The sequence below is a fragment of the Poecile atricapillus genome, chromosome 4, assembly GCF_030490865.1.
Source record: "Poecile atricapillus isolate bPoeAtr1 chromosome 4, bPoeAtr1.hap1, whole genome shotgun sequence".
NCBI classification, from domain to species: Eukaryota; Metazoa; Chordata; class Aves; order Passeriformes; family Paridae; genus Poecile; species Poecile atricapillus.
This window is the reverse complement of record NC_081252.1, coordinates 48,842,137-48,870,045: the sequence shown is the minus strand read 5'-3', so window position 1 is coordinate 48,870,045 and position 27,909 is coordinate 48,842,137. Positions and strand designations below refer to the sequence as shown.

At 38.2% G+C, this 27,909-nt stretch overlaps 2 protein-coding genes across 2 annotated transcripts in view; one reads left to right on the top strand and one right to left on the bottom strand.

Moving 5' to 3' along the window:
- The window catches only part of PPAT (phosphoribosyl pyrophosphate amidotransferase), a 44,684-nt gene that overhangs the window by 13,546 nt on the left and 3,229 nt on the right, over window positions 1-27,909 (bottom strand). The window lies entirely within an intron of this gene.
- On the top strand, window positions 2-26,776 carry LOC131578498 (uncharacterized). The gene is made up of 11 exons (XM_058837217.1): window positions 2-482; window positions 4,905-4,991; window positions 8,208-8,645; window positions 9,648-9,737; window positions 10,456-10,527; window positions 14,663-14,749; window positions 18,193-18,264; window positions 18,892-19,293; window positions 20,645-20,710; window positions 21,738-21,928; window positions 25,524-26,776. Exons 1-11 carry the CDS (start codon window positions 95-97, stop codon window positions 25,620-25,622), a joined length of 1,992 nt encoding a protein of 663 aa, XP_058693200.1. The 5' UTR covers window positions 2-94; the 3' UTR covers window positions 25,623-26,776.

The following is a 27,909-nucleotide window of genomic DNA, read 5'->3' as shown; positions in this document are numbered from 1 at the left end:
ATCTCGGCGGAGCTTACTGACAACCAGCCGTCTGGTTTCCTAGGAAACAAAATCTTGGCTAGAAATAGTGAATCATTTCCAGGTCACTTTCAACATGGAGAGTGGAGCAGGGAAGCATTGGACTGAAGAGGAGGTTAAAGCCTTGTTAAGCGTCTGGTCAGAAAAAAATATCAGAAAGCAACTGCACGGCACCCTGAGGAATAAAGGAATATTTATCTACATTGCTAAAAGGTTACAGGAGTTGGGAGTGTGCAGGGACTGGAAACAGTGCCGTGCAAAGTACAAAAACCTGAAGTACGAATACAGAACGGTTAAATATGCCCACAACTCTGGGGATGTCACTAAAACCATGAAGTTTTTCCATGATCTGGATGCCATATTGCGATATGAGCCTGTCACACAATTAGCAGCAGAAGAAAACGGCAGGTGTTCTGCGACTGAGACGCAGCCGAACACAAGCCCCACAACAGACAGCACGCAAGGTAAAAAAAAATATTTTTGCTTCTATTTTTCTCTCTTTGCTTATAACCCAAAGGGAACAAAACCTTAGCCCGACTCGGCTGGCGCTGGAGCGGAGGCTGCTCAGCCCCGGCAGCGCTGTTAGAAGTGACTGGATGCACGCCTCGCGCAGGGGAATAAAATGTTAGCACCCACCAGTGTCGAAGTCTGTAAATACAGCGTAATTCCAGCAAAATTATGCTAACTGCCTGTATTGCAGCCTCGGTGAGTACTTGCTAGTGTCCAGGCTCCTGCACTGCGTGGAAATGCTAAATTAAAATAAGCTGCTTTCTTTCCCTTTGCCTTTCATTTGCAGTACTTCGGAAGCAGATTTTGTAGAGCTCCAATTCAGATGTAAACGTAATGAAAAAGAAAAGGCTGAAACTGTCAGGGTGGTGTAAAAATTGTTATTTGTTCTGATACAAGTGAAATTTAGGATTTTTATTCTTATTTCTCATATATATATATATATGTCAGCTTGATATTTAGGTGTGATGACTTATGGTATAATACTTTATAAGCAGTTTCATTTCATATTCCAGAAACAGATACTTAATAATCTCTCATTAAAAACTCTAGTTTAGCAGTGAAAGTAAAAATTATTGTATTTATCAGACTATTTTGCGGCAAACCAAGTGAATACAGCTGTCTTTATTCTGAAGTGAGTTTTACTAAATTATTTGCATCTCTTGTTTTATTCGACCTTCTCTATGTATGCATTTAAGCTCTGCTTAACATTTCATTAGGGTCAATCTGCTGTTTGACATCACTCAAATCTCCTTGTCACATCCTAAATGTCACTGAAGCATAAGCCCCAATAATAGTTACAGGTACCAAAATAAGATGACTAAAAAGAGAAATTAAAAGCTTAATTTGTTCCCATGGTATGTAGCAATTTACATTAATTCAGATTGTGAATCTTTTTTAAGAAAACAAGAAACAACGTTATTGCCAGGGGATATTGTCAAAGGCATAGAAAGGAGCCGGACATCGAGCTTGTCCTTGTAGCATTCCATGTCTCCCTCTACAGTGCTGTTTTACAGATTTGAGGAAAAGAAATTGCCGTTTTTCATTGTCATTGTTTACCTTAACGAAAAGCTTGACCTTAATTTTTCATCACTATCAGAAAGCCTCTAATCTGTCAAAGTCACTTCAAATTAAAATGGCAATTTTAAAATATTGTAATGTGCTCTCTGCACTGTGAATGGCAATCCATTTTTATTTTTAAACTTGCAGAACTGAGGTTAATACAAGCTGAAACACTTTGAGGACTACCTGAAATTAAGATAATGTCCTACATCTGAGGATCTACCATTGGATTATCCTCTGTGTTTTGATGTAGTTTGCACCTGGTAATACTAATTCTCATCTGCTTTAGACCTCTAGCAAATTTAAATCAGCAAAAGTTAATTTCAATTGTGAATCCCAAACTATAGTATCTATAAAAATAATTACTCCTAGGTGAGACATGCCTTGTTTTGAAGCACTAGGACAGTCTGGTTTTAAAGGTGGTATAATTAAATACATCACTTGATTGCACAAGCACTTCTGTTACTCCAGAAAAAAAAAAGCAAACAGGTTTTATGGATAAACAAAAATTAAGTGCAGCTAACTGTAATAATGCAACACTAATGCAAAAACTGAAATGCAAAGATTTTCACAACCACAACTGAGCTGTAATGAACGCACACTAAGATAGAAACGTGTTCTGCAGCTATGCAGAATGCATGGATATATCCACAACAAGGGGCTGAGGGAACAGCTGTGAGATCATCAACTTTCTTATTTAAGAATGCAAGTCAAGCAACTAACACTGTACTAGAGGGCCAGTCCTATTCCACCTGCAGTCAGAGTATGATGCCTGCCCAGCCCAGCACTTTGAAGAGCACTTTTAAGGCAAAACTGGCATCAGCGGCTCTGCAGCTGATGCTCTCAAGTCCTTTTGCAGGGATAGAGCTGCCCAGAATGGTGGTGTTGCTCCCAGAGGGAAAGGTGATTCCCAGCAGCACAGGCAAAGGCAGCCCCCTACTCCTGCCCCAGCAGCAACTGCAGGCCCCTCCTGGGCTTTGCCCTTTCAACCAGCGTGTTATAAAAGAGTAGAGAAAAATGGTCCCTCACCTCTTTTAGAAGAGGCAGAGACATCTCATTTTGAGGGGGCTGGAGGATGTCTAAGCACACAATTGGTAGCTATACTGATTTGTTTTCCTAAAAAGCGTGACAGGAGACAGGGCATGTTCCTAAATAATTCACCATATATTTACCATTCTGCTTAGTGTCAGTCTCAACATTCCTACACATGCTTAATGTAAAGATGAAAAGCATGTCTTTACATCATCTCAGCTACTGGGAGATTGCTGGGCAGGGGAAGCAACAGGAAGGGAAGAAAAGAGACTACTTTTTTTTATAGGACTGAATGGTATTTCAATAGTGTTCCCCTGATGATTTTTCATACGAGGTAGAATCAGTTTTCTTTTGAAAGTGTATTTTAAGAAATTATTACTGAAAATCTCAATCAAATCTGAGGAGTGTCTCAGAACAAACCTCGCAGCAAAACATACCAGTTCCCAGCTTGTTCATGGAACGATACCACCTTATGCATAAGCACATGCAGAAATGTAAACAGAGAGGTTCATGCTGTCCTCCCAAAACATGTTTCACAGGCAGAGATGTAGCTTAAATTATCGTTTAAAAAGATACAAGCCAACAAGTTCACTTCTCTTCAAGCAGTTTGTGTATTATCACACTAATTAAAACCCAAGAAAATCTATGTAAAGTGATGGTGTGCTATGAAAAATGGTATCTTTCATTAGAGTTCAAATGAATGACCTTCCATTTTGTTAATCAAGTTAAATCAAGTATTAATAAACTAACTACATTATTTACAAAATACTGGCCTAGTAATTCAAGTTATTTACACTTTTTATATTTCTTTATGTTTAAATATTAAGACACAGATCACCTTGCTTGACCTTCAGTTTACATCAGCAAGTGCAGAAAGATTATCGCTGAGCAGAAATATATCAGCAATGACAGGCAGAAATCTCAGCTACTAAAATGCAGGAAGATCCTTCAGAAATGCTAACATAAAAGTGCCACTTACACGTGGTTTTCCACATCTGCACTTTCAACATGTCATTGACAGCATTTTATATAGTGTTTTTTGAACAAGTGTGCAATGCTTTTATTGAGTAGCTTTTCTGGTACAGTAGTATCTTTATGTGGTAACTGTTCTTAGTTACTAAAAATAGAAGAAATTTCTCTTTTAATATAACAATGTAATTAACCTTTCTCATGCTAGTGCCTATGGCACACTCAGAAGCCTTCCAGCAGAGATTTTATTCTCCTCTCTCTGGTTGGCTTTGCTATTCTTAAGCAGCTGAAACGCCAGTCCTGTCACTGGAGGTGGAGGCATGAGCAGCAGCTCCTGCCAGGGAAGCCAGGCAGACAGCTGGGAGCAGTCAGAGATCAGGCCACTGCATCTATGAGTCATCATGAGCCTTGCTGAAAGTCAGGAGGATTTAGGATAATGTTTTCAAACGCAGTTTTCAGTTTCACCAACGTCAGGGGTAGGAGGTTGCATCCTAGCCGCACCTCATTACTGCTCCCCGTGACGGACTACCGCAGAGCTGCGAGCTTTCATCTGCGTGCCCTGCCTGGCTGGAGCTCACAGAAGCTCAGCTCCCATACAAGGAATCAACGTTTCAAACCTCCTGTCAACATGGTGTGTTGAAAACAGCACACTACCACAGGACAACTTGCAAGTCTGTAGTCTGTGAAAATCTAGCTGGGTCTGAACCTGATGTACATATGCTGCTTTTAAAACTTACATAGCAATTCCTATAATGTTCCTTTTTAAATAAATGTAGAAAAGCTATGCTGAAAAAAGCCAGACTTAATCCTGTCAGCTACAAATATGTCTGCTGTCAAGTCACAATGAATATTTTGGTTCCCTCCCCATATCATGAATGAATTCCATTGCTTTCCAGAGCTCTTTGCTGAACATCCTTGTTTTCTTCATACTCTTCTAGGATTTTATTTTTGTTACATAAATGGATTTTTGATTTTTATGAATCTGTGTGCAAAGTCTGCCTTTATTTGTATGTCTCTTACTTTACATTATCTACTTTACCCTGAATACTGAATCAAAAGAGCATACAAGTCACTAGAGTCAAGTCAGTTTCAACCAGAATTTTAAAAAGCATTTAAAACAGGCTTAATATACAAAACATAAAATGATTTGCCTCCTATAACTCATGTCCCCCTTATGATTTAATTTAACTACAAATTAAATGGTGAGATTTCCAAGTTAAAGATCTTCTCATGGTGTATGGACACTTGAATTTAAACTAATTTAAGCTAATTTAGTCCATACATTTTTTTTCATCTAAAAACTCTTTCCTTCCCAGGTGAAATACCAGTTTCTTTAGAAGATGATGAGGATGCTCCAGGAGATCCACTACTTTTTATATCTCATGCCAGACCAGTTCAACTAGGTATAGTATGATGGTACAGAGAGATCAAAAGCGTAAAAGCAGCATGGGTGTCAGAGCACTTCCCGACAGCTTGAAAACACCGTCATTCTGTTTCTGATCAGCGCAACTTTAATACAGCCACACTCTTGCACCACCTCCTTGCCAGTGTTAGCACTCAGCGGTGCTGTGCATTGCTAGACACTGACCACTGTATGTGATGTAACAACCTGCATGACCCCCGTTCTCATGCAAAACACATCCCATGCTATAGCTTATTCATGTTAACTGCATTAACCACAGTAATTTTGTTAAATGCCAGTGGAAAGTATGCCAAAAGCTAGTGTTTTTAGCCATGTCAGCTTGTGGCTTTTCCCTAGTTCATTTTCTTAAATCATGGATGCTTAAAGCAGCATGAGTGAGTGGCCTGAGCCAGGAGAGAGATGCAGAGCTATCCAGACTTGCAGTGGTCTCCAGCATAACTTCAAAGTCACCTCTCCAAGCAAGGAGTGGTCAGCAATGCTTTAGTCCAACCACCCATGGAACTCATTTGGAAAATGTCCTACTTTAGTAGTTTTGCTCAGCAAAATTACAAAGCAAAGGCACAAATCTGGCAAGACAGAGGAACAGCATCCTAGGTGTGAGCCCCTTCAAGGGGCAGCTACAGGAAACGGAGAAACATAAACACATTTTGGGCAGATTTAAACTTATTTTTTGCCTGGATTAACAGCAGCTGTCCTGAATCTCCTACATGCTCTATTTTTTATATACCCCCTATGCCTTAGTATACATTCCAGTCCAGTTACAACAACTTTCATTATAAAATCTGCAAGGGACCATATTCAGGAAGAAAACAAGCCACAGGCTAAGCCTATGGCTATTATGTTACAATTTATACCCCTCTTGCCTGGCATAGAAAGAAATTAAGGAAGAGAAATGAATGTCACATGGAATTTATGCACATATAAAATACTTCATGCACATAAACAAAACATGCAGTAAGTATCTGAATCAAATTTTACAGGAACATGTTTTTATTTGCCAGTGCTCAACACACTGCCAAGCAGAAAAATCTTCAATTCTGAGGAAGCTGCTTTCTACAAAGTTAGCAAAATAACTTCAATTGCATGGGCTTTCAAGTACATACTAGTACTAAAATGCCCTCCCCATGTACTTCTTCTAGTCCCTAAGTTTCAGCACTATCTCAGAAGACACTGAAATAAAAATGTTGACCCCTTTGTATCTGCCTAACATATTGGTTTTATTTCAGCAGATTTCTCAGGTTTGAGGGTTTATAAAAAGATTAAATACAGCATAAATGCATCTTTCAGATAAAAAAGAAATGTATATTCTGCTTAAACATTTTTTTAAAACAAATTAGGACTAAAATGAATTTAAGATATATGGAAAATTTTTGCACTGACCATAACAACTTTGTTTCAAAGTGGTACTTGTAGGCAGGATATTTTGAATTAGCATGTTTTTTAAAGGGAATGAGGAACAAACGAACCCACCATTTTCCACTCTGCACAGAGCAGAATAAGCGAGCAATATACTGAGTCACCAGAACTCATTTGAGCTAATACCCACAACCAGAAGTGAGCTCAGCTGGGAATGAACTGACTAGTGAGAAATACTGATTTATACAAAAAGTAAAGAAACTTTATTCCTCCCAGATGTCCCCCATGCTCTACGGCTTTGACTGGGAAGTGTAGAGCACCTCCTTGCATTCTTTGTCCTCTCTTCTTGTCGTCTTCCCTGGGCCTTTCCTCTCTGGCCTATCTGATGTTGGCAGTTATCATCTGTGGCAGTTCATATGGTTTGATTCACTAGTAAATCAGCATTTTCTTTCACTTCCTCAGGAAGAAATGGAGAAAGCATAATTGATGTGGCACCTGAAAAATATCCTTCTCAACTACACTGGCTATGAGCTGGCTGCTGCAGAGTCCTGATTAACCCAGGACTATAAGGAAAAAAAAATGGTATCTGTTAGAACAATTTATTGACAGCTAGAATGAATTATGGAGACTAGCAAAAGAATGGCTTTATTTAGGACAAGTTTGATCTTGGACAGGTTATTATAAATATGCCCCATTGAAGCTCTGTGCACAATCGAGCGTCTGATACTATTGCCACCACACACACCTTATTGGCTATAAAGTATTGAACCCACATAATTTGGTTTGCTCTTCCAGAAAAAGACACAGACAAGGGCATTTATCACTGTAGCATGACTGTAAAAACCTGTCAGTTACTGTGCATTTTCATGCTGCTTTATTTGATCATGCCCTGGAATTGGTTTTAGGTTTGTTTGTTTGGGTTTTTTTAGTTATTTTTTCACAGCTTTAGAAAATGCATGAGAAATGACTTTACAAACTAATCTGATAAAACAAAGTCTTAAAGCAAATGCATAAATAGAAACAAGGAAACATTAAAAAACTAAAATATATAGCATTTCAGTGTTTTAAGTTATTGCATGGGTGGCAACCTTTACCTCATAATGTTAAAAAACTAAGCTGTAGACTGTAGAAAATGAAAAAAAGGATCTTAGTTTTGCAGAGTAAGACAGCTCACACTGATTTTCACTAAAAAACGCCAAATATTTTTGATTGATCTGCCCTGAGAAAGGTGCAGGTTCTGCGCCATGAGAACTGAGTTCTATCACACAAATGTCTGACTTAAGCAAAAGTCTCCATTCCTCTGCTCCCTACAACTGGGCTGCTTTGTTAAGAAAGAAGGATCAGATCCTTACTCAGGTTAAATCTCTCCATATGTGTAAAAACTAAAGTATGGCATGAATGCAAAAAGTTAAGCCTTGATGCTAGTGTCAGTGACTCAGGGCCAATTTATTATTGTGCTCATGCAGTACACCCCATCTTCCCAACAGAACTCTTCTCCTCTCTAATGTCTGAAGGACAAAGCAGCTCATCAGTTGTTCCCAAAGGTGTTACACATAAAAATTTTGTGTATTAGGACACAGAAGAAAGAAATATTCCTCTTAGATTAATTAAATGTTCATGTGCTATCTTACTGTCTTCAAGTGAAAGCAAAAATCATATCAGAATTAACAAAATTGCTGACAAATTTATAACCAATAGCTTGATTTTAATGTCACTTCTGCTCCATCTTTCTCTGGGGAAACAGTGTCCTTCATTCCCATTCTCTCTGTCCTTTCCCAACCCAAACCACCCAATACAGGTAACAAATATCTGTGTCTCTCCCCTACCCCACACAATGCAGGTAATCCAGCATCAGCAGTAGAGGCTTCCAAACCACCGGCTTTTATTCCTACAGTAGCAAATGAAGGAGGAAAACACTGGACTGTTAATGAAGTCAGAGCTTTGATACACATATGGTCAGACAAAAATATCCTGCAACAACTAGAGGGGACAGTGAGAAATAAAAGAATATTTGAACAGGTTGCTGCTAGACTTCAAAAGTTTGGAATTGACAGGGACTGGAAGCAGTGCAGGACAAAATACAAAAATCTGAAACATGAATACAAGAGTATAAAAAGTGCCCAAGACTCAGGGAGTACAAGTAAAAGTATGAAATTTTTTAATGAACTGGATGCTATTCTGGGACACTGCACCATGGAACAAGCAAGTAAATCAGATAATGATGAAAGTGAGAGGCCTTCAGAATGGACAGAAGCAAAATCAGAAAAGGATTCCTTAGGTAAGTACTTCAACTACCCACATATGATTTAATTTTTTTAGTTTTCCAGCACTAGAGAGACCTTAAAAAAACTTAAAAAGCACAAACAGAGAAATTAATCAATTGGCTGGGGTGGAAAAACACTGAATGGAAATTTATTATTTATCCAGTAGTTTTATATTTTGTTATAAGGTATTATTATTTCAGATTGAGTGATTGCCCTGCACTTTTTTAACAGAACTGAGAAGCAAAAGGAGGAAAAAAAGATGAAGACATAGGATGATACAGAAAGACAATTCCAGGCAAAATCATGTCAGGAGAGACTGTTTCCAGTTTAGATAACAGAAATGGATCAGGGAGATACTCAGACTGTGTTACTGGAAAAATTAAGACATTGAGCAAAATAAATCTGCAGTAACAGACATTGGTTAAAAAAGTTGACATCTAAATTATCTTTCTCTTATGGTCCCAAATAGCTGAGTTTGATTGGCCTTTGGAGCAAGATTCCCAAACTGGTGACACAACAGTGAAAATAGCAAAAGAAGTAGCACTAAGAATGATGACAGAGGCTTGCCTTTGGTTTTGGGTGGTTACTGACAATTAAGGGTAATGGATGATCAATGCAGAATTAGAGTAGACTGATGAACTTATACTACCCAAGAGTTAAAACATTTCTATTGGTATGTACAACCAGAAACATGCTTGTTAAGAACAGAATTAAACATTAAAGTTTTAGTTGAGGGGATGATACTCTGTTGGCCAAATGTAAGACTAGAAGTTAGTAAAGTAATGGGAGAATTCGAAAATATTACATGAAGACAGTCTGGCTGAAAACTATGAGAACATTTTGGGGGAAGATTTGCTCTTCCGTTGCCATTTCTAGACATTTTGATAATTCATCTACTTTGCCTGATGGCATAAAAAGCATCTGAGGCTGGATGGCTTTTTAATTTGATATATCACAGATGTTCTTATAAAGTATAAAAATACGGTGCCTTAATTAATTTAGCATTATTTACACAGAAATGCCTGGAGACACAGGTGAAGAGGACTCTGTTAGTAATATGTCAGAAGACCTACAGGTTGCAGATACAAAGAAAGTTTCTGATTCAGGTAATCTGAAAAGTCTTCTATTTTATACAAATACCTAAATTTATTGAATTGAAATTAGTTTTTAAAATAAGCCCAAATTGTAATTTGTAGAAAATCCAGAAACCTAGAAAACTTAAAAGCAAGAGATGATGTCATCACATACTTATGTACACATTTACAATGTCCTGCTAAATTTGATAAAATCAGTCCAGTAAGTAATCATTCCAAAGACTTGTGATGCAAAATGTAGAGAAGAGACTACTGGTTTAATCAAGTTGAGTGCAGTGTCCTGCTGCATTTATGTTTACTTAAACTATGTATTCCCAAGGATTAGAATTACTCAGTCTCCTGTACATGAACTAATAGAGCATCTCTTTTTCACAATATGTGATCAGGATATAATTGTGTAAATGCTCATGTCAGAGGATGAAAACTTCATTTAAGAGTTTCACTGAATATGAAGGTCATATGCTCTGCTCTTTACAAAGAAAGATTATGGTTTACATCTGAAAACATAAATTTCAGAGGAAGCAGAAGTTTAACATTCAGCTAGAGACACATGGAAGTCTCTCAGGCTGACAGGTGTTATTGTCCACAACAGAGCACCTCATGTTCTCTTTCAGTAGTGTGAGGCAGAACATGGTCTAAATTAAGCATTAAGGAGTAGTCTTACAGAATTTAAAATGGTCTAATGTGAACTTGTGAAGACTTTAATATCAAATTAAAAATCTTCTGACAGATGATGTTACTGTAATAACTACTCCAGAGAATCGGGCAGCTCTGAATATAACGAAAGAAACAGCTATGACAAGTAAGTAAAGAGATGGTTGATCATAAGAGGTAATTAAAGATATACCAGATACTAACATTTTTGGTTTTTTTCATTCAATAGAAATTACATTAATAAATTTAAGTTTACTAAGAAATAAAAAAAAAAGTGACCATGGCCACATCACACATTTAATGGAGAAAAACAGGTTGTTGTGAAAAGTGCATTGCCTGTAGAGACCTCATTTTCAGAGAGACAAATATGAAAGAAATAAACAGCATTTTATGGGATCCAGTTAAGACTGCTTAAAAAATGTATTAAATTCCATTTCTCCCCATCAACAAGTAATATTACTACATACAGGTGGACAGTAGTAAGACACTATGTAATACAAAGATTCAGCAGTGCTCCTTAACTGTCATCCCTTAGTTTTCAACCACCTGGTGCTACATAATATTGTAACTTCTTGGACTGCACTTTTGCAAACAAGCTATTTAAGGTGAAGTTAAATGAATATTTCTAGCAAAGATACGAGTATGCATTTTGTCATTTAAGGTAAGTGTAGGTGTAAAAATATCTGTAGTTTACCTTGGTTACCAACTCCCTTTTCAAATATGTGCATTTTAACTACAAAGTTTGTTTATTTCTGGGTAATTGTAAATGCAATGTGATTTTGTGGGGAAAAATTAAAATAACAAGTGGTTCAAAAGCGTCTGTGGCTCAGTCTATCCACTCTTAAGACTATTTTTCAAACTTCTGTGGGGGAAAAAGGCAAAACCACACTCCAAGGCAAAACCAACAAACAAGTTCAGTTTGCACAATTCTTTTCCTCATTCCAAAACAAACAATACACACTCAAATGTTTTTCAAGTGGTAGAAGACACCCAGTCTTTAATTTTTTTATGGCGATATAATTAGGTATTGCATAAAGCAGACAAAAGATGCACACTTTTTATGTTACAATAACATGGAGACCCTTTCTTCTCTAATTGTGGTACATGAGACAGTCCAAATAATTTTGAAGTGAGCAACTGGTAAGTAAAGAGACTGTATGTACCTCTGTACTCATAAATATACACACTGATAAATAGTGAAAAAGGCAAACAGGCAGTGATACATTACATTGGTTGTGTGATATGAGTAATGTCTCAATCACTGGCATTTAGGATGTGACTTTTTGTAAAAGCTCCTGCATATTCAACAGAACTTTTGTATAAAAGTGTTTCTCAACAGCATGGAATTATTAAATTTATAGGTATTTATGTGTCTTGAAAAAAAATTGTAGAAAACCTCAATTCAACATAGATGAGAATTTAGAAATTCTGTTAAACTCTTATCTGGGTATCTTCCTTATCAGTATATGCAGTTAATGTAATCTGCAGTCAGAGCTGTATATGCACGTCCTCATATATATGTGTGTGTATATATATATATATATATATATGAGTTAGCCTAGGCAGGCATTGCCTTCTGGCAACTGCAGCTGCATAAATACACAGAAGATGCACAAGCTGCTTCAGAGCATGTGTTTCTCATGTTCTTACACCTGAATCTGAGTTATGAGCCACAGTAACAGTCACCACGGCCAGTGTTTTATGAACAGCCCATGTGGGTTTGCCATACTCAAGTAAGAAAAATACTAAAATAGGGTTAATCAAAGGACAAATACACCAGTTTCAGGAGAGCACCTAGTTATTTGATGTGCCGTGATACTGGTTTTTTCCTCTGCCCATATGAATTTGCTACTAAAAGAGCAGCAAATGCCCATCTGAGAAGGAGAAGACAAAGGTAAATAAATCCTCACAGCTCCTTGCACAGCCTGTCCTAGTTCCTGACACATTGCTGACAGCACTGCCCAGCTGGGGGAGCAGAAGAGCCACAACAGTCCCCAACCCGTGTGTTTTTGGCTAAAGTGTCCTGTGATACGCTGGGGACATTGCAGGTTACTCTCTCTTTTGGCAAACATACCCCACTGAATCGATCTGCAAATAAAACCTTATTTAGTCATTTTCACTGATGTTTTCAATTTTGTGGGATCACTTTTAGTTGTTACAGAAATCTATTCAGAAGAGCCAGTTACTTCAGCCTATACCGTCTGTCAATCCAAACTCCATGTACATTCCACATGTGTCAAGACTTTGCAGTATGACTATAGAGTGTATGTATAGGTGTTTGGTTAAATCTGAAGTGCCAGGGAACAACAGTGGAGATGAAAACAGGTTTCTAAGAAATACCAGTAGTCTGATGTTCTTACAATACCTACAGCAAGTATTCTACTTCAAACAAATTCCTTTCCTTGTCATTATCTTCTTACGATTTTTGGTACCCCATACACTTTACTATATATGTCACTCTCAGAACAAAGTAAGTAGTGACACTTCCAAGATATATTCCTAAGCAAGGGCTTTTTAAAAATCTGTTGTTTATAGTTAAGATCTTAAATTGGTGCATACTCAGGCACTTAACATTGGCTTGAACACTTGCTGCTGTGTGCATGGAATTTTAAAATGTACAGATATAAAGTCAAAATATAATGTTTTCATGCATATACCCCAGACTAGTGTTAAGCAGTGTTTCAGAGAAGTGCAAATCCCAAAGTTCTTGACTATTCACTGTCTTAGCCTAGGCATATTTGGGCTGCAGACATAAACTCTTAACTGTCTTATCCAGAGTTTTCTGTATCCACTCTCATAGATCTGTATGACAGAGATGGCAGCAACTTTGCAAGTTGTTGGAGCATAAACATAAACCACACACTGAAAATTTTCCCCAGTTTTAACATAACCCACTTTCCTTTTATACTATACAAGACACACATGAGAGTAAGGATTAGGAGACAAATTACTAATCTTGCCTCATGAGCCAGAAAACAAGATAATTAGTGATGGTGACAGAGTGCCAAAAGAGAACAGAGCTTGTATCAGTCTGAGTGGCTGAAAGGAAAGACTGTGACAGCATTGCTCGGGTGGCCTTGTGAGCAGTGCTTCAAACACAAAGTAGAGATTAAGCATATTTACTGGCAACTCTCTATAGCTCCACTAACAATGCAGATGGAGCCACTGTGTTTTATCCATGCCAAAAACGGTCGACGGCTTGTTCTGTTTGGCTCAGTCTTACTCTTCTTGTGCCCTCCCTCCAAAACTCTGAAAGGTGCCTTAGAAAAAAAGCTAGGCTCCCTACACACATTCTTGGCTCGCCAAAAAAAAAAAAAAAAAGCACATGATGCTAGTCACATCATAAAGAACATCTGATGCAAACAAAGCTGTATTGATCTGGGGGTAATTTTTAATAAAATGGCTCTAGATTAAACTTTATTGCTCAATTCTTGAATGGACTGAGAACAGGCTGGGAGCCAGAAATGCTGTCATTGATCCGTGATGTGGCCTTCACCATTTAATCTCTGTAGAGCAGTGTCCTCAGTGGGAAGTGAGGATCAGCAAGACCACTTGCATCATCCACCTGCCCATACCTCTGTCCCAGGGCAGAGGGGTGGAATTCTCCCTTAACATCAGCGGGCCAATGGCAGAGGAGTGGAGATCTCCTCCCCATGGAGGGGAGCCCAGGGACACCTCTGTCACCCAGCTGTATGATGTAAACCCCGGCAAGCTGCAGCAGCAGAGATGTTCTCAGGACAGGCTTTAGTACATTGTCTCCATCAGGCAGGCAGCCTTACAGATCAGTTGTGTAAGCACAGCACCCTGATGTGTAAGGGTCCCTTGCTCCTTTGAGGGCTAATTCAAACACTTGAATTGACTTGGCATCAGTCACTTAGTTGTCTTTCAATAATTTCAGTATATTTTGCACCCTTTATGCAAGTCACTGTCTTGCCTGTTCCGCTGCATGAATGTTTACCAGTAACTTGATATCTTACACCCACCATCAGTGAAAACCATTCTACATATTCTGATCCAGGTTAAAATAACTTAAGAGTTTGCACACATAACCCATAAACTTATATACTGCAGCTGTTATGTGATGTTCTGGACTTACTTTAGAAGTGGGTACACTCTGCTCTTAAGATTATTACTGCAGATAAATGGCAGATTTAATGTATTAAGAGAGGAAATCTTTAACAGTAGTTATCATCAGTATATCATTCTGAAGTACATGACTCTCAAGACATCACTCAAGATGTGTTTAGTTAATAAGAATTCTGCAAATTATTGTACTTTTACAGAAATCCTTGAAGATGAGGGGGACTTTGCCAACTCCACCCCAGTAGCTCTGGAAGCTACACAAGTAAAGAAGGAGACGATTGATATAGGTAAGTCAGGACTTTGTCATGATAGTTTTGATAGGACATTCTACTTTACTGGGCATTGCAGACTTCAGAGCTTCATATGTTATTCCAGCAAATTACACTAGTTGTACTTCTAGATTATGAGAAATTATAGGTTTTGTTTGATTTCATAGTGCAGGAACGTATGAACACTTATTTCTCCTTCCCATAATTATAACAAAATCTTATTTTCCCAGACAGCATACTCCTTTTTGTGATAAATATGATTAGTCTGCATGATTGTGACATAAATACGTTTTTTCGTACACAGTTGCCAGAAAGGATAAAATGGAAAGGTAAATAGCAGTCAAAGAAACTAAGAACATTTTATACCTTGTCTGTATTTTCAAACTACTTTATGACTGCATTTAATATCAGATGATTTACTACCAAGCAATTTCCACATAAATGTTCTTAACTATTATAAACATAAAACTGAAATCAGCAATATGTAGAAGTCATATATTCAGTAATAAGTGATCAGGACAAGATTTGTTTTGTTTAAAATGTTAAAATTTAACATTAGAACATAGTAGGGATATTAATATTCCAGAATAAATGAGCATAAAAACCATAGAAGATCATGAAAAAAAGACATCAGGGGAAATAACGATAGCATTGAAATTGAAATATAGCAACCTATATTGAAATATAGTGACTATATTCTTTATAGTAATGCTGTTTGTATGCAGAAGTTAATAGACGAAAAAAATCAATTTTAGTGATTTTGTGAACAGCAATTCTTTGGCCTTTGGCACTGAAAGTTTCTACCATAAGAATATTTCTGCTGGATGCATCAGGCATATTCCAGGCAAGAGCTTCCTTTCCAGCAATTATGTTATCTGTAGTTTGGATGTTGAGACACCCTATGCAACAAACCCTTTACAACTGTTTGCATTGGCTGATCTTGATCATGAAAGACAACTGTAGTGACTGTAACACTGAGGACAACATCAGAGCCATGCCACCACAACAGTGACACACAGAAACACAAGTGACACTGAGGATAAAGTATATCTGTGACCCTGAAAGTTGAGACATAGCAAGGTCACACAAATGCAAAGTGAAGAATAAAATGTCATGCAGCTCAACTGACTGCCTCATACACACCAACTCCCTATCATCTAGTATCCAATCGAACACAGTAATCATGCAAGTCAGCACTACACAAGTGCCATTGCCAAAGACAGGAAGAGATCAGAGAACCACTATGGTTGAGAGAATGATAACAGAAATGGAAGCTATGGGGAGGTTGGTAACAGTTTAAGAAAAAAACCAGGAATTTCTTAGGAGCCTAGGAGCAGACCTACAGCTCTGTTTTGGCCCATTTCCAAGAGCTCCAAGTGTTAAGGAAGATCTAAGAATTTTCTCAAGAGTTACAGGGTGCCCATTTATGAGATGACCCACTTTTTTCTAGTACCCCAAATAAATCACACACACATGATGATGAGAGTATGATTTCCAAGTTTTTCACAGGTACAAAATATATTCTTGCACATGGCTTATGAAAAACAAGTATTTGCCAAATGACTGAAGAGAAGATAAGTTATGGAGCAAATACAAATTCCAAGTACTAGTTTGTGCATATATTGTCAAGAACCATTATAGAAAGCACATCAAATGAACATGTTTATTTACAAAGAATCTCTGTTTCTGACAGAGCCTAAGTAAGCACTCAGTTTTTCAAAACATAAAAGGAATATTTACTTCTACCCTTTACCAAAACCAGTACTGAACATAGTCTATGACATCCCCTAGCAAACAATGAGAACTCATCTTTCTCTTCCTCCCAACCCAAAAAAGTGAAGTCCACACAAAAGTGGATGTTCAGTCTCAGAGTAGTCCAAGCACAAGCAAATTAACCCAGCAAATCTGGGTTTTGATGTTCATAGATTATTTCAAGAATTTCTCAGTAGACAGTGATGAAGTTGCAAATAAAAGCCTGAGGGCAATCAAGAGAGACTTCAGGGGCCTTGAAACTGGTTAAGGGATCAAGAGCACAAATAGTCTTGTCTTCTTCCAGTTGCAAGGAATAATGTGGGGAAAAAAACAGGAAGACCCAGCAGATCACTATATGGCTTCAAGCTTAGTGACACTGGGAAGATATTGGTTTTTTTAATCATGGTTCCATGACACCAGACTTGCTGACACCTATCTCAAAGGGGTGGGGTGGGGGGGGGTGGGGGGGGGGGAAGGATCTTAGCATAGAAGTTAATAGAACTCATTGAAAGAGCTGTAAACTAAATTTGCAGGTGGGAAGAGATAAACGAAGACTTAATAGAGAGCCTGGGGGCAACATGTAAATGTTTGAGAGATGCTGTTCTAGAGAGGTCCTTCGATCTGCCATCTCAGTAGTCAGGGGATGGAGATCAGCAGACATAGAGGAGTTATTGATGTGTTAGAAACCACAGAAGCACCTGAGAATACAAAGAGCTTCTCACCCCCTAAAGATGGTGGGGCAAAAAGCCCAGCTGTGGTGCATCTAGTGCAGACAGTGCGGGAAACAAACAGGATGAGCTGGAAGCCACTGTGTACCAGGAAAACTGCTATAAGTTTCCATCTTGAAGACACAGAGGGATGACTTGCACAGCTGGAGTGCTGCAATGGATGACTGTAAACTTTGCAGAAGTGACAAGCAAGGAAGGACAGACTGTGGGCTACTCTGTATGTTAGAGAGTGTTTTGATTGTCTAGAGCTCACGATGGTGGCAGTAGGGTTGAGGATGTATGGGTAAGAATCAGGAGAAGGCAACAAGGCAGGTATCCTGGTGGGAATCTGTTACAGACCACCCAACCAGGACAAAGAGGCAGCTGAAATATTTTATAAGCAGCTGGGAGAAGTCTCACAGTCACTGGCCCTTGGGGGTAAACTTCAGGTTACCAGATGTCTGCTGGAAACACAACACAGCAGAGGACACAGCCTAGGAGGTTCCTGGAGTGTGTGGCTGACAACTGCCTGACACAGCTGGTGAAGGAGCCAGCTAGGGAAGGGACCCACTGGACCTGGTGTTTGTGAATAGGAGACTGGTGGTGGCTGGAGCCTCTTGGCCACAGTAGTCACAAAATGGTAGTGTTTTCAGTTCTTGGTGAAGTAAGGAGGGAGGTCATCAGAACTGTCACCTTGGACTTGGGCAATGGTGGAGTCACTGTCCCTGGAGGGATTTAAATGACATGTAGATGTGGCATTTAGGGACATAGTTTACTGGTGGACTTGGTAATGCTAAGTCCATCCTAGATGATTAGTACTTCCATCCTAAATGATTCCATGATTCTGTGATTCTTCAAGTCTATAACTAATGGGCTAGACTGAGGGCTTAGGACACTTTTAGGTGGGAATAGGTGTCTCCTACAGAGGATGACAATAATACTAGCAATTTATTTGTCTAAATCGAAGTCTATTTAAAAAAACTTCTTTGTGTGTTTCTATAGATGATGATTCTATAAGCACTACCTCAGAAGACAGATCTTGTACACCAGTAGCAAAACGGATGGTTGGGACAGGTGAGTATTAACTTGCATTTATTTATGAAATAAATCACATTGTAATTTCAGTGCCAAAGCTGGAGCAATCAGATCTCTACTGTAAACATAGCTCTACTTTTCTACACCTGATTCCATTCTAGCTTTGTTAGCAAACTTAAAAGTTAATTTCATAGCTCTTTTTCTTTGATGAGCAAAACTTGTATTAATACTGTAGTTCAATTTTTCCTCCCATACATATCTAATGAGCAGCATCTGCCTACGTCTGACTATTTTTGAGTCTGAAGATTTTTCTTCTTCTGTTGAATCCCGAGTAGCCTTTTCATTTGCGTATTGCCATTTTAATTTGAAATCACACATCTCACCAATGCTGAGATCCTAAAAGCTTACGGATTACTGCTTTCCTACATGTAACACTTGGATACATCTGTCTTTAATTTCACAACAGTGGCACAACTATCGTGACAGAATGTTGAATTTTAGATGCCTTGGAGAAACATGAGATTAATACTTAGGAGGAAACAATGGTGTATTGATACTAAAATTATAAAGTTAAAAGATTATTAGTTGTAATTATGCTTTCATATATGTATATTTAGCATGTATTTATAGCACTTACAGTTAGGGTTTTTTTATTTATATTTTCAGACAATCACATTCCCTTGGAAGAAGCACAAAATCACTTTAAAGTTATTACAGTTAATGATACTGGAGCAGGAAAACACTGGAGTGATAATGAAGTTAGGGCTCTGATAAACATATGGTCAGATGAAAAGATACAACAAATGCTTGAAGGGGCCACAAGAAACAAAGAAATATTTGAGGAAATTGCCAGAAGGTTAATGAAACGTGGTATAGACAGAGACTGGAAACAATGTCGCACAAAGTACAAGAACTTAAAATATGAATACCGTGCACTGCAGAAAGAAAATGAGCACCTTGGAAATCCCAAAAGAAAAATGAGATTTTATGATGAAGTTGACTGTATCTTAAGAAGACAGCCTCTTGGAACCTCAGGCTGGGGATGTGAAAGCTCAAGTCCCCTATCAGGTAATAAAAACTTCAGTGATGAGATAAAGTGCTTTAAGTGAACTTTCTAAAGCTGCCTGTTTGATCCATGGCGTAGATGTGAAATGTGTAGCCAGAAATGGGGGAGAAAAGTAACTGGGGAAGCTGTATCTGCATGGTCACATAGGGAACAACTCAAGTGGTCTATGGGGACATGTAGAAGTGAGAATATTAGCAAAAAGTGAAAGCACCGAAGCGTTCTGTGTTATTGGAGAATCTTTGGAAAGCCTAAGTGACATACAGTGAAATAGTGCTAGGACACATGGCAGGTTTTAGGAGTCATACAGCAGACATGTAAAGTCTGATGAATAGAGAGCTGTAAGCTCATGCCATTTAGAACTGCAGACATCAGTAGCAATCACGCCAAGTGCAAAGACTCCAAAAACCACAAACTATATTAATTCAACACACACCACAGTCAAGAGAGAGAAAAATCCAGGGCAGTGATTTTTATTTGAACACTTGTAATAATTGTATTAATTTTGATAAAGCAGATTCAGTTTTCAAAATACAGTTTGCTTCTTAATATCAGAAATCCTCTGATCTAGGAACCATAGAGTGTCTGCTGTAAGGGTTCTTGTAACTGGGCAACTGCTTCAGACTTCAGGGGCACCTTCCCCTGCTCCAGGCAGATTAGGTGCTCTTGTAGAAGTAACTGAACCTCTGCAACTTATACTTCAGTGACTTAAGGTAAAGCAGAACTAATTGTGATTGTTCTCAATATGTTAGATAATAGTTTGCAACAGCACCAATGTTAGTTGAGGACTTGAACCATTTCTGCAGAAAGGCCAGATGGACGGCTTGAGCAGAAACTGCTGGGACCAGCCTGCTGTCCTGAGTCGTGAATCTGAGCCCTAATGTGGTGTCCAAGGGCACCACTCAGTACTGTGTGAGTTGCAGCTGGAATGACATCCATAGAGCTGTGGGATGACAGTTTTCCCCTGTCTCGATCTTATGCTTAATCACATTCTCAAGAAATGTATTTTCTTCCAAATACAGAAACTGAATCTATTACTGCTCATTTCTACTCTCCATGAATGGGATATGTCAACACCAAGAATGTTGCCAACACCATCAAGCAACCTGGCTTTTTACATTTTAGCATGCTGGAAAAGGACTATGTAATCTGTGAATGCTGATGCAGTGGCCAGTAAAACAATAACATTCCAGAAAAGAAGCTTATTTTCTTATTTTTCAGTTATTAATCTGTTTGAGGCATCTGTGAAAAAAATGTGTCTTGTCCTAGGGTATTTGCTTTTGTATTTGGTGTGTGACTGACTGTTCCTTGAGAATCTCAACAAAACACTTAGTCACCTTGTTTTTCTTTTCTAAGTTTCAGTGGCAGATGCTACAGCAAACACGGGATCTTTGAGTATCAAGAGAAAAACATGGAATGATGGTAAGAGCCCCTGACTTTTAAAAACATCTATACTGCTGTTGAATTGGATGCCAGATTCCTATATTCAGTATTCAAACAGTTAAAAAACCATAATCCTAGAATTTAACACCAAGCTCCAAACAAACATTCTTTTCTCACCCACAACAACTGGCAAAATAAGAGTTCTGATAAAAATGTAGGCCTAAGGAAAACTGTAATTTATTTATTTCAGTCCTTATCCCTGGTATAAATGAGGTAACATCATATGCAAAGAAAATACAGTATTTAAAAACCAAGATGTCTCAATTGTGTTGCTTAAGGGAAAGTAGGGACAGGCACAGTCATGGATGTGATTTCTTCATATTACACTACGGTGTCTGTAAACATGTCTAATGTGTACGTGTCTAATGTGTTGTACACAAGAAAACAGGCTAAGACAGCTGTGTCAAAGACAAGATAGAATAGAGAATCATGGAGAGAGAAAAATGATGGGAAGGATAGAAATATGTGGCATATTTGATATGGGGATGGTCAGAAGCTCATTTTTCTTTCTGACAGGCCCTAAATAAAAAGAAAATCAAAGAATGAGGAATAAAACACTTAATTTTAAGGATCTCACCACTGTTTTTAATAGCAAAATGATATTCACAGATGGATGAAGATAAATGATCCAAACATTAAATTTTTTAATTCAACCCATTTAGTTCACCGGCACAAACTATACTAACATTGTAACTACATAAACACAATACTAACATTGTATTTAATCACTCTGTGTGATGAAACAGACTTTCATTTATTGCCTGTTATGTAAGTACCTCTTGGAGAGGGCTGTAGCTAGGCAAAACTGAAAGTCTGAGATAGATTTTTACAGGGTCTGCAGCATTCCTACTCTCCATTATACAATGATCCCTTATACAACACCAGGCAACACCAGCCAAAAGAGTTCAGAAGAACACCTTTACGAAAATCCAGCATGTGCTAAACTTCAGTGTCAGCAGTTCATTGACTTGTGCACTCTAACCACTTACTTTGCTTTTATCCACAGAAGTGTCACCTGTTCCACTTAAGAAAAGTGCTTCTGAAAACACCATACTCCACTTCCAAAAACTGTTAACAGAGAGAGTGCATACAGTAACAGAAGGCAAAAAGTTACTGTTTGAAAGGCTTTGTAAGCAGGAAGAAATGCAAGACCTCAACAGAACACAGCTGTATGCTGATCCATCAGCCGTACAACAGGTTGGTTTCATGAACTTTCTATGAAATTAACGTGCAAATAGATTCTGTCAGGTAGTATGAAATGAAATATTTAAGTTACCCACATGAGTACATGCTTGTTTCCCTTTAATATAGTCACCTTCACTCATTTAAACTCACTCATAAGGTGTGAGTTTCCATCATAATCCTTAACTATGAGCTTTTAGCAGTGATGTCAGTTAGTACAATTAAAAAATATGACCTCTGCTTATATATCTTGGTTTACCTACATGCCACAATTAACAGACTTAATGGAAAGAAAATAATACTTTAAGTGATCAAAGAAAACATGTACAGTTAAAATTTCACCCCATCATTTCCAATTACCATCTCCAGGGTCTTCTTAACAAGTTAGTCCTCTGCAATTAACCAAACAGTTGAAGCCATAGAACTTTTTGATTAGGCAGGGCTGGTAGGGAAAACACTCTTACCTCCTTAACCAGCATTTACCCTCCTCCTACCCTCTCCCCCTGCTTGTGTTGGTGTGGGGGAATGTCCCCCTGTGCCTGCTGAAGGCTTGCAGCAATGTGCAGCACTGGACTGGAGAATTCAGTGAGCCAGAAAGAAAGTACACAGAATTGATGCCTGCATAGAAGGGGCAGGCATGAGTTATGGTCCCTGTTCTGTAGTGAGCAAGGGGTCTGTTATGTCCAGTAACCTACCGAGAACATAGAAACATAGTGCAGGAAACAACGACACGCTAAGAGACAAATGCCACATTATAACTGTTACTCTGCAAAATCCTACTAGCCACTACTTCATTTTGTGGTTGTGCAAATACTTTCTGGTCTGTATTACATTTGCAGGGTTTTTCTTGCAGTGTACTCCAGCAAAACAATTTTCTGGATCTCAGTCATGTTTGGGCATAGACCTACACAGCCCTGCCAAAGCCAGGTCAGTTCTGTGCACATACAAAGGCACAACTCAAGTCAAACACTCAAGTCCTTATTGCAGCAACAGTCACCAGGTTTATTTACATACAGAGGCCTAAATTCCATCCAAGTTCCTCTTTAAAACTTTGCATAAAAATATTACTGGATATAATGTGATATGTATAATTTCCTGCTCTGTGCTTAATTATTTCCTTGTCAATTCTTTTATGAGAGACATTATGAAGGCAAATACTTTCCACCAAGGTGGATTTAATCTGCCATTTGATTAGCATTTTTAAAACAATTCTGAGAAGTCAGGATAGAGATCCCTAGAAAATAATGGTTTTTTGATCATGTTAATTTATACAGTGACATGGATACATAGTTTTTACAGTATATGCTTATCTACCACTTTTCACATTTTACACTGATTTCTCAGTATAAACCTTTGGTTTGTAATACTGTCACCAAAACTAGTATTCCTAGCAATACTAGTATCATCATTGGTTTAAAAATCTTTCTTCTCTCTCTCTCTTTCCAATGAGTTGGTTCAAAGGTACATCCTTGAACTTGTGTTGTATTAATTGCATACAGAGGTGTTGTCTTTGGAAGGAGGACAAGGTTTGCCCCTGCCATCACAGCAGTCAGGTATCCCTACAGAACATGCTGAGTCAGCTGAAGACCTCACCATTCCCACACTACTAAAATCACAGGTTACTCCTTCCACATATGAACCAGAAAAACGTGTGACCCAACCCTAATTCACACCAGTACATTTAAAAGTTTAGTTCAGTTATGATTTAAACTATTTGAAGTAACTGTACTGGAAATAATATGGGTAACGTACATGTTTTGCTTTACCTTCTCTGTTTCATGAGTGCAAGGCTGAAACTGACTTGATAACTCACTTCAACAAGAAGATTCCCCTTTTCTCCATGCTACTCTGAGTAACCTAGCTCTTGCTGGATGCCCTATAAACCAGTTTATCTCACTAACCTCAGACAAGACTAGCCCATCTAGTATGAAAAAAGCCTGAATGGTTTTTCTGTGTGAGTTGAAGTAGCTCAGCAAGTTCCCAGATATGCCAGGACTAACTCTGAACAGCTGAAAAGTTATTTTTGTTGCAGTGTGCATGTCCTTTTAGAAGAAATACTAACCTGAGGGAAACAGCTAGCACTCTAGAGATGATAAACTGTCACTTTAAATTCTGCATGATGCACAAGGATCCAAATCTTTCCAAACTTTACTGTCATTCAGTACAATGGCCCCAAAAAAACCCTTTACCTCCTTCCAGAAAATAAAAACTTTTAATTCATAAAAATCATCAGACCTTTCAAGAATATGTATCTATGCTGATATTCAGGTGAGAACAACACAACAGCACTGAGGCAAACAACTTGTTGAATACTTAGCAGAGAATTGCAGAGCACACTTGCAGTCTTTACTTGGAAATTGTTCATGTCAACACTAGGTGGTAGACATGAAGCAAGAACTGACAGAAAAAAAAAGAACACAAATGTGTTTACTTTTCAAGTAAAGGGTTTTTTTCCTCAGAAAACTTTTCAGACAGCAGGATTTATCTAACAAATGTTCGAAGAAAGTGGACTTCCCTTTGTGTGGGATTCCTCTTCTATTCTGCTTTGTGACTGCAAAACATAGCTTGCTTTTTAAAATGTTTTGTCAGAAAGTTGTCTTCTGCCCTGCTGTTCATTCACTTTCAAAGATGGTAAGAGATGTCAGGTGCAAGATGAGGCATTCGGCATTATCTGATATTTGTGTGCTACTCCCATTTATACAGATAACAATTAATTTACTTGAGACAGATAAAGTGATATGAAGACAACCTTTCTTCACTGTGGTTGTAGTTATGATTCCACGTAGCTTTTTGCTTAGAGACAAAATTACCAGGAATGTTGCATGTTTAGAATTCTGGTTGTTTAGAGTTATGATCTGTCTCCTTTGGACAGCATCCCCATGGACAGTGACAGTGGGCTAAACAGAATGTTGCTAGGCCAAAAGATTTCTCAAAACAGTCCCTTCAGAAATTGTATTGGTTAATCCAACTCATACTTCCAGTGTATTTTCATATCCACTTAAGCTTTTGCTGTGTTTCTGCTGTCTGTGATCACAGCTTTACATTTATTACAGTCACAAAATATTTAGTCCAGACACACAGGCCAGTGATATGGAACACGGGACACCATCTGACACATGCTAAATGATTTTGTATAGGGAACTACCACAGGACTGCAGTGGTTTGGGAGGAGAGCCTTTCTTAGACCTAGATCCTCAACAGAAGAGCCAGGCCAAGTCCTCATGTCCATGTAACTAATCCTGGGAATCTTAACATAAATTACATCACGAAAACGTTCAAGCTTGATAATCAAAACCAAGTAATGATGGCAAGAGCATCAATCATACAAATAACAGAGATTTTTTTGTTTTCTCTGTCCTCAAATATCTGCATTATTGCCAGAGGGCCATTAAGATTAGTATGTGGGCAAATCTGTCTCCTCCCCAGTTTGCAAATAGCAATACTGAGATTTTTGAGTTGTAGCAGATAAATGGAACTATTACCACTCTGACCTGCATTAAAAAAGCTTCATTCTTCTCTAAAGCACATTCATTCACTAAAGATGAATGGGTCACTTCACACATCTTTGATAGGGCTGTTATTTTGTAAAGTCCTCTGAATGCCTTTTTAGGTTATTGGAGAAACTGTTTGGGCCACAGGCTTTGAAAATGAGCTTCAGGAAGGAGAAATGCTTGCACTGATGGTGGATCCACAAGCACTATCTGCATAATTGGCTTTAAAGACTGCCTTCAGAGTCATCCTTTGTTTCTTACCAGCGAGGTCTCCTTTGAATTGGCACAAGTATCCATATGGCCAAGTGGCTAAACAACTGATTTACATTAAAACTAATCTAATAAAAAGCCCCTCCAAACAACCCTGCTGTTTTTTTATTTCCCCCCCAAGGGAATGGTAATGCAAGACATAGCAGACAGTGAAGCTAGGAGAATTTATATGAACTGCACTACCCAGTGATAACACAGGTTACTGCACACAACCTTCCCTCCATGCATGAGGCTCAAATTTAAGATATGGGCAGACAAGCCAACCTAGCAATCCTGTGAAAATTACGGGAGAGCTTTATAATGCCTACATGGATGACTTACTTACAGTCAAAGTGAAGAAGAATGAACAGTCTCACCCCAGCTCTCTAGCTAGGTTAATGTAATAGGAAGTCTGTTGGCCACAATAAATATAACAGCTGCCTCAGAAATGTCCTCTTGCATCTCTTGTTTGGCACAATTTCCCTCCTGTTTTTCCCAGTCCTTCTTACATGGACTCATTCCAGCTGGTTACTCCACATTCAGAGATAAGAGCTTAGACTGAACTACATTTTGTGACATGTACATTGACGAGACCTCAACTTGGTTAGAATGAAATCTGGCTTTTCTTCACTTTCTCAAAAATGAGTGTGTAGGAACCCAAGCCCTGCAGGATGTTATGTAAAACTACCTAGCAGATGGAAGAGCTCACCACAGCAAAAAGGCCCTGCTCCTCCTCTCTTCTTGCAGGAAAATCTTTGCAGAATGTTAAGCCAGGCTGTCATTACCTGCAGCACGCAATGGCCTAAAACTTGAACCAAGATAGAACTAGAAGAAGGGTTTCTTCATCTACATTCTGTGTCTGAATGCACTCAGGAATATTTTACCAGCACATAGAGCATGAATGTTCTCATAAAATAGCATACAGACTCAGTACCTAACTAGGAAAATGTCTGACCCTGTATATTCCTTAGGGAATTTACATATAAATATGACTAATTACAAAATTTGCTATTTAGACAATTGAGACATTTGACACTGCACTTCTTGCACCTGGGAGTGAGGGATATGTTGAACTCATAATGCATTCTTGAGATGAAACTAAAAGATAAATACACACCAAATTATCAGGATCATTACCTGTAGTATATCTGAGTTCCTCAGAAAATTCCCATCCAAATACTATTATAATTTTAAGCTTTTTGATTGAAAGATTCACAATATAAGTCACAATACCAATGGCTTGCTAAATAGCCTTTAAAAGAAACCCCTATCTTGTAGCCAAGATGTTGTATATAAAATGTAGATAAACACTTTTATTATGCTATACTGAATGCAGGTATTTGGAGGGATGGCTAATGGGAAGCAACCAATGACTTTACTAGACTGAAAGAGAAGTGTCTTAACTTACACTGGTGATGATCTGTTATATGGGTTTTAAAAATGGACAATAACAGGAAAGGTATCAAAAAGCACACTGGCCAAGCCTCCAATGATTACAAGTTCCATACACAGGCCCACCTGAGACAAGGAATATTCCAACTTAATGGCACTTCCACCTTCATAGACGAGGGCTTTTAAAGACTTGTTCTAAAAATGAGTACAAAGCTGGTAGGTACACTCAGGTTTCAGTACACAGTATTACTGCCAAAAATATTTTCCAAAGAATTTTGCAAAAAGTTAACAGAAATCACACTTCCTTGAAGATTGACTTTGCAAATTTGTCCTGGTCAAGGACTCAAATGACGTCTAATAGATTTGTAATTCAGAGTAACTCCTCCTCCCTCCCTCACCGCCCCCAAGAAAATCCTCTCCTTAGCAATATCCTCTGATTTTATTTTGGCATGCTGTCAGTGGATTTTGCACTGACTTTGTTCCCTGGCTTACAAAATGTAGAGATGATTTAGACCATCCACTTTTAAGCCTTGTTAATGTTGATGCCAGAGTAACATGATTTGCTTGAGCAGAATTAAAAGTTTCTAACATAATGAGCATGGTAAAATGTTACCATGGTGTCAAATTAAATTTATAAAATGTTCTTAGTGTGTGGAAGGCCTTGATTAGACTGCGAGTAGGAATATACTGGTTTTCATTTTTAATTCAGAGTTCACCATTATAAAGTTAAAGCAAACAAAAAGCTGTATTCTAACTTCTGCTACAAAGGAGAGAGAATTTAAGCCTCAACAACTAGCAGCTGCTTTTTAAATATTAAAAAAAAATGCAACCCCAAACAACTTTTAAAGTTGTTTCTGCTAATGT

Excerpts from the sequence above, each read along its gene's own strand:
- LOC131578498 (XM_058837217.1), top strand. The coding sequence starts at position 95 with ATGGAGAGTGGAGCAGGGAAGCATTGGACTGAAGAGGAGGTTAAAGCC. Across the intron at positions 19,294-20,644 it reads AAGCTCAAGTCCCCTATCAG|TTTCAGTGGCAGATGCTACA; the intron begins GTAATAAAAACT and ends TTCTTTTCTAAG. Across the intron at positions 21,929-25,523 it reads ATCCATCAGCCGTACAACAG|GTTATTGGAGAAACTGTTTG; the intron begins GTTGGTTTCATG and ends ATGCCTTTTTAG.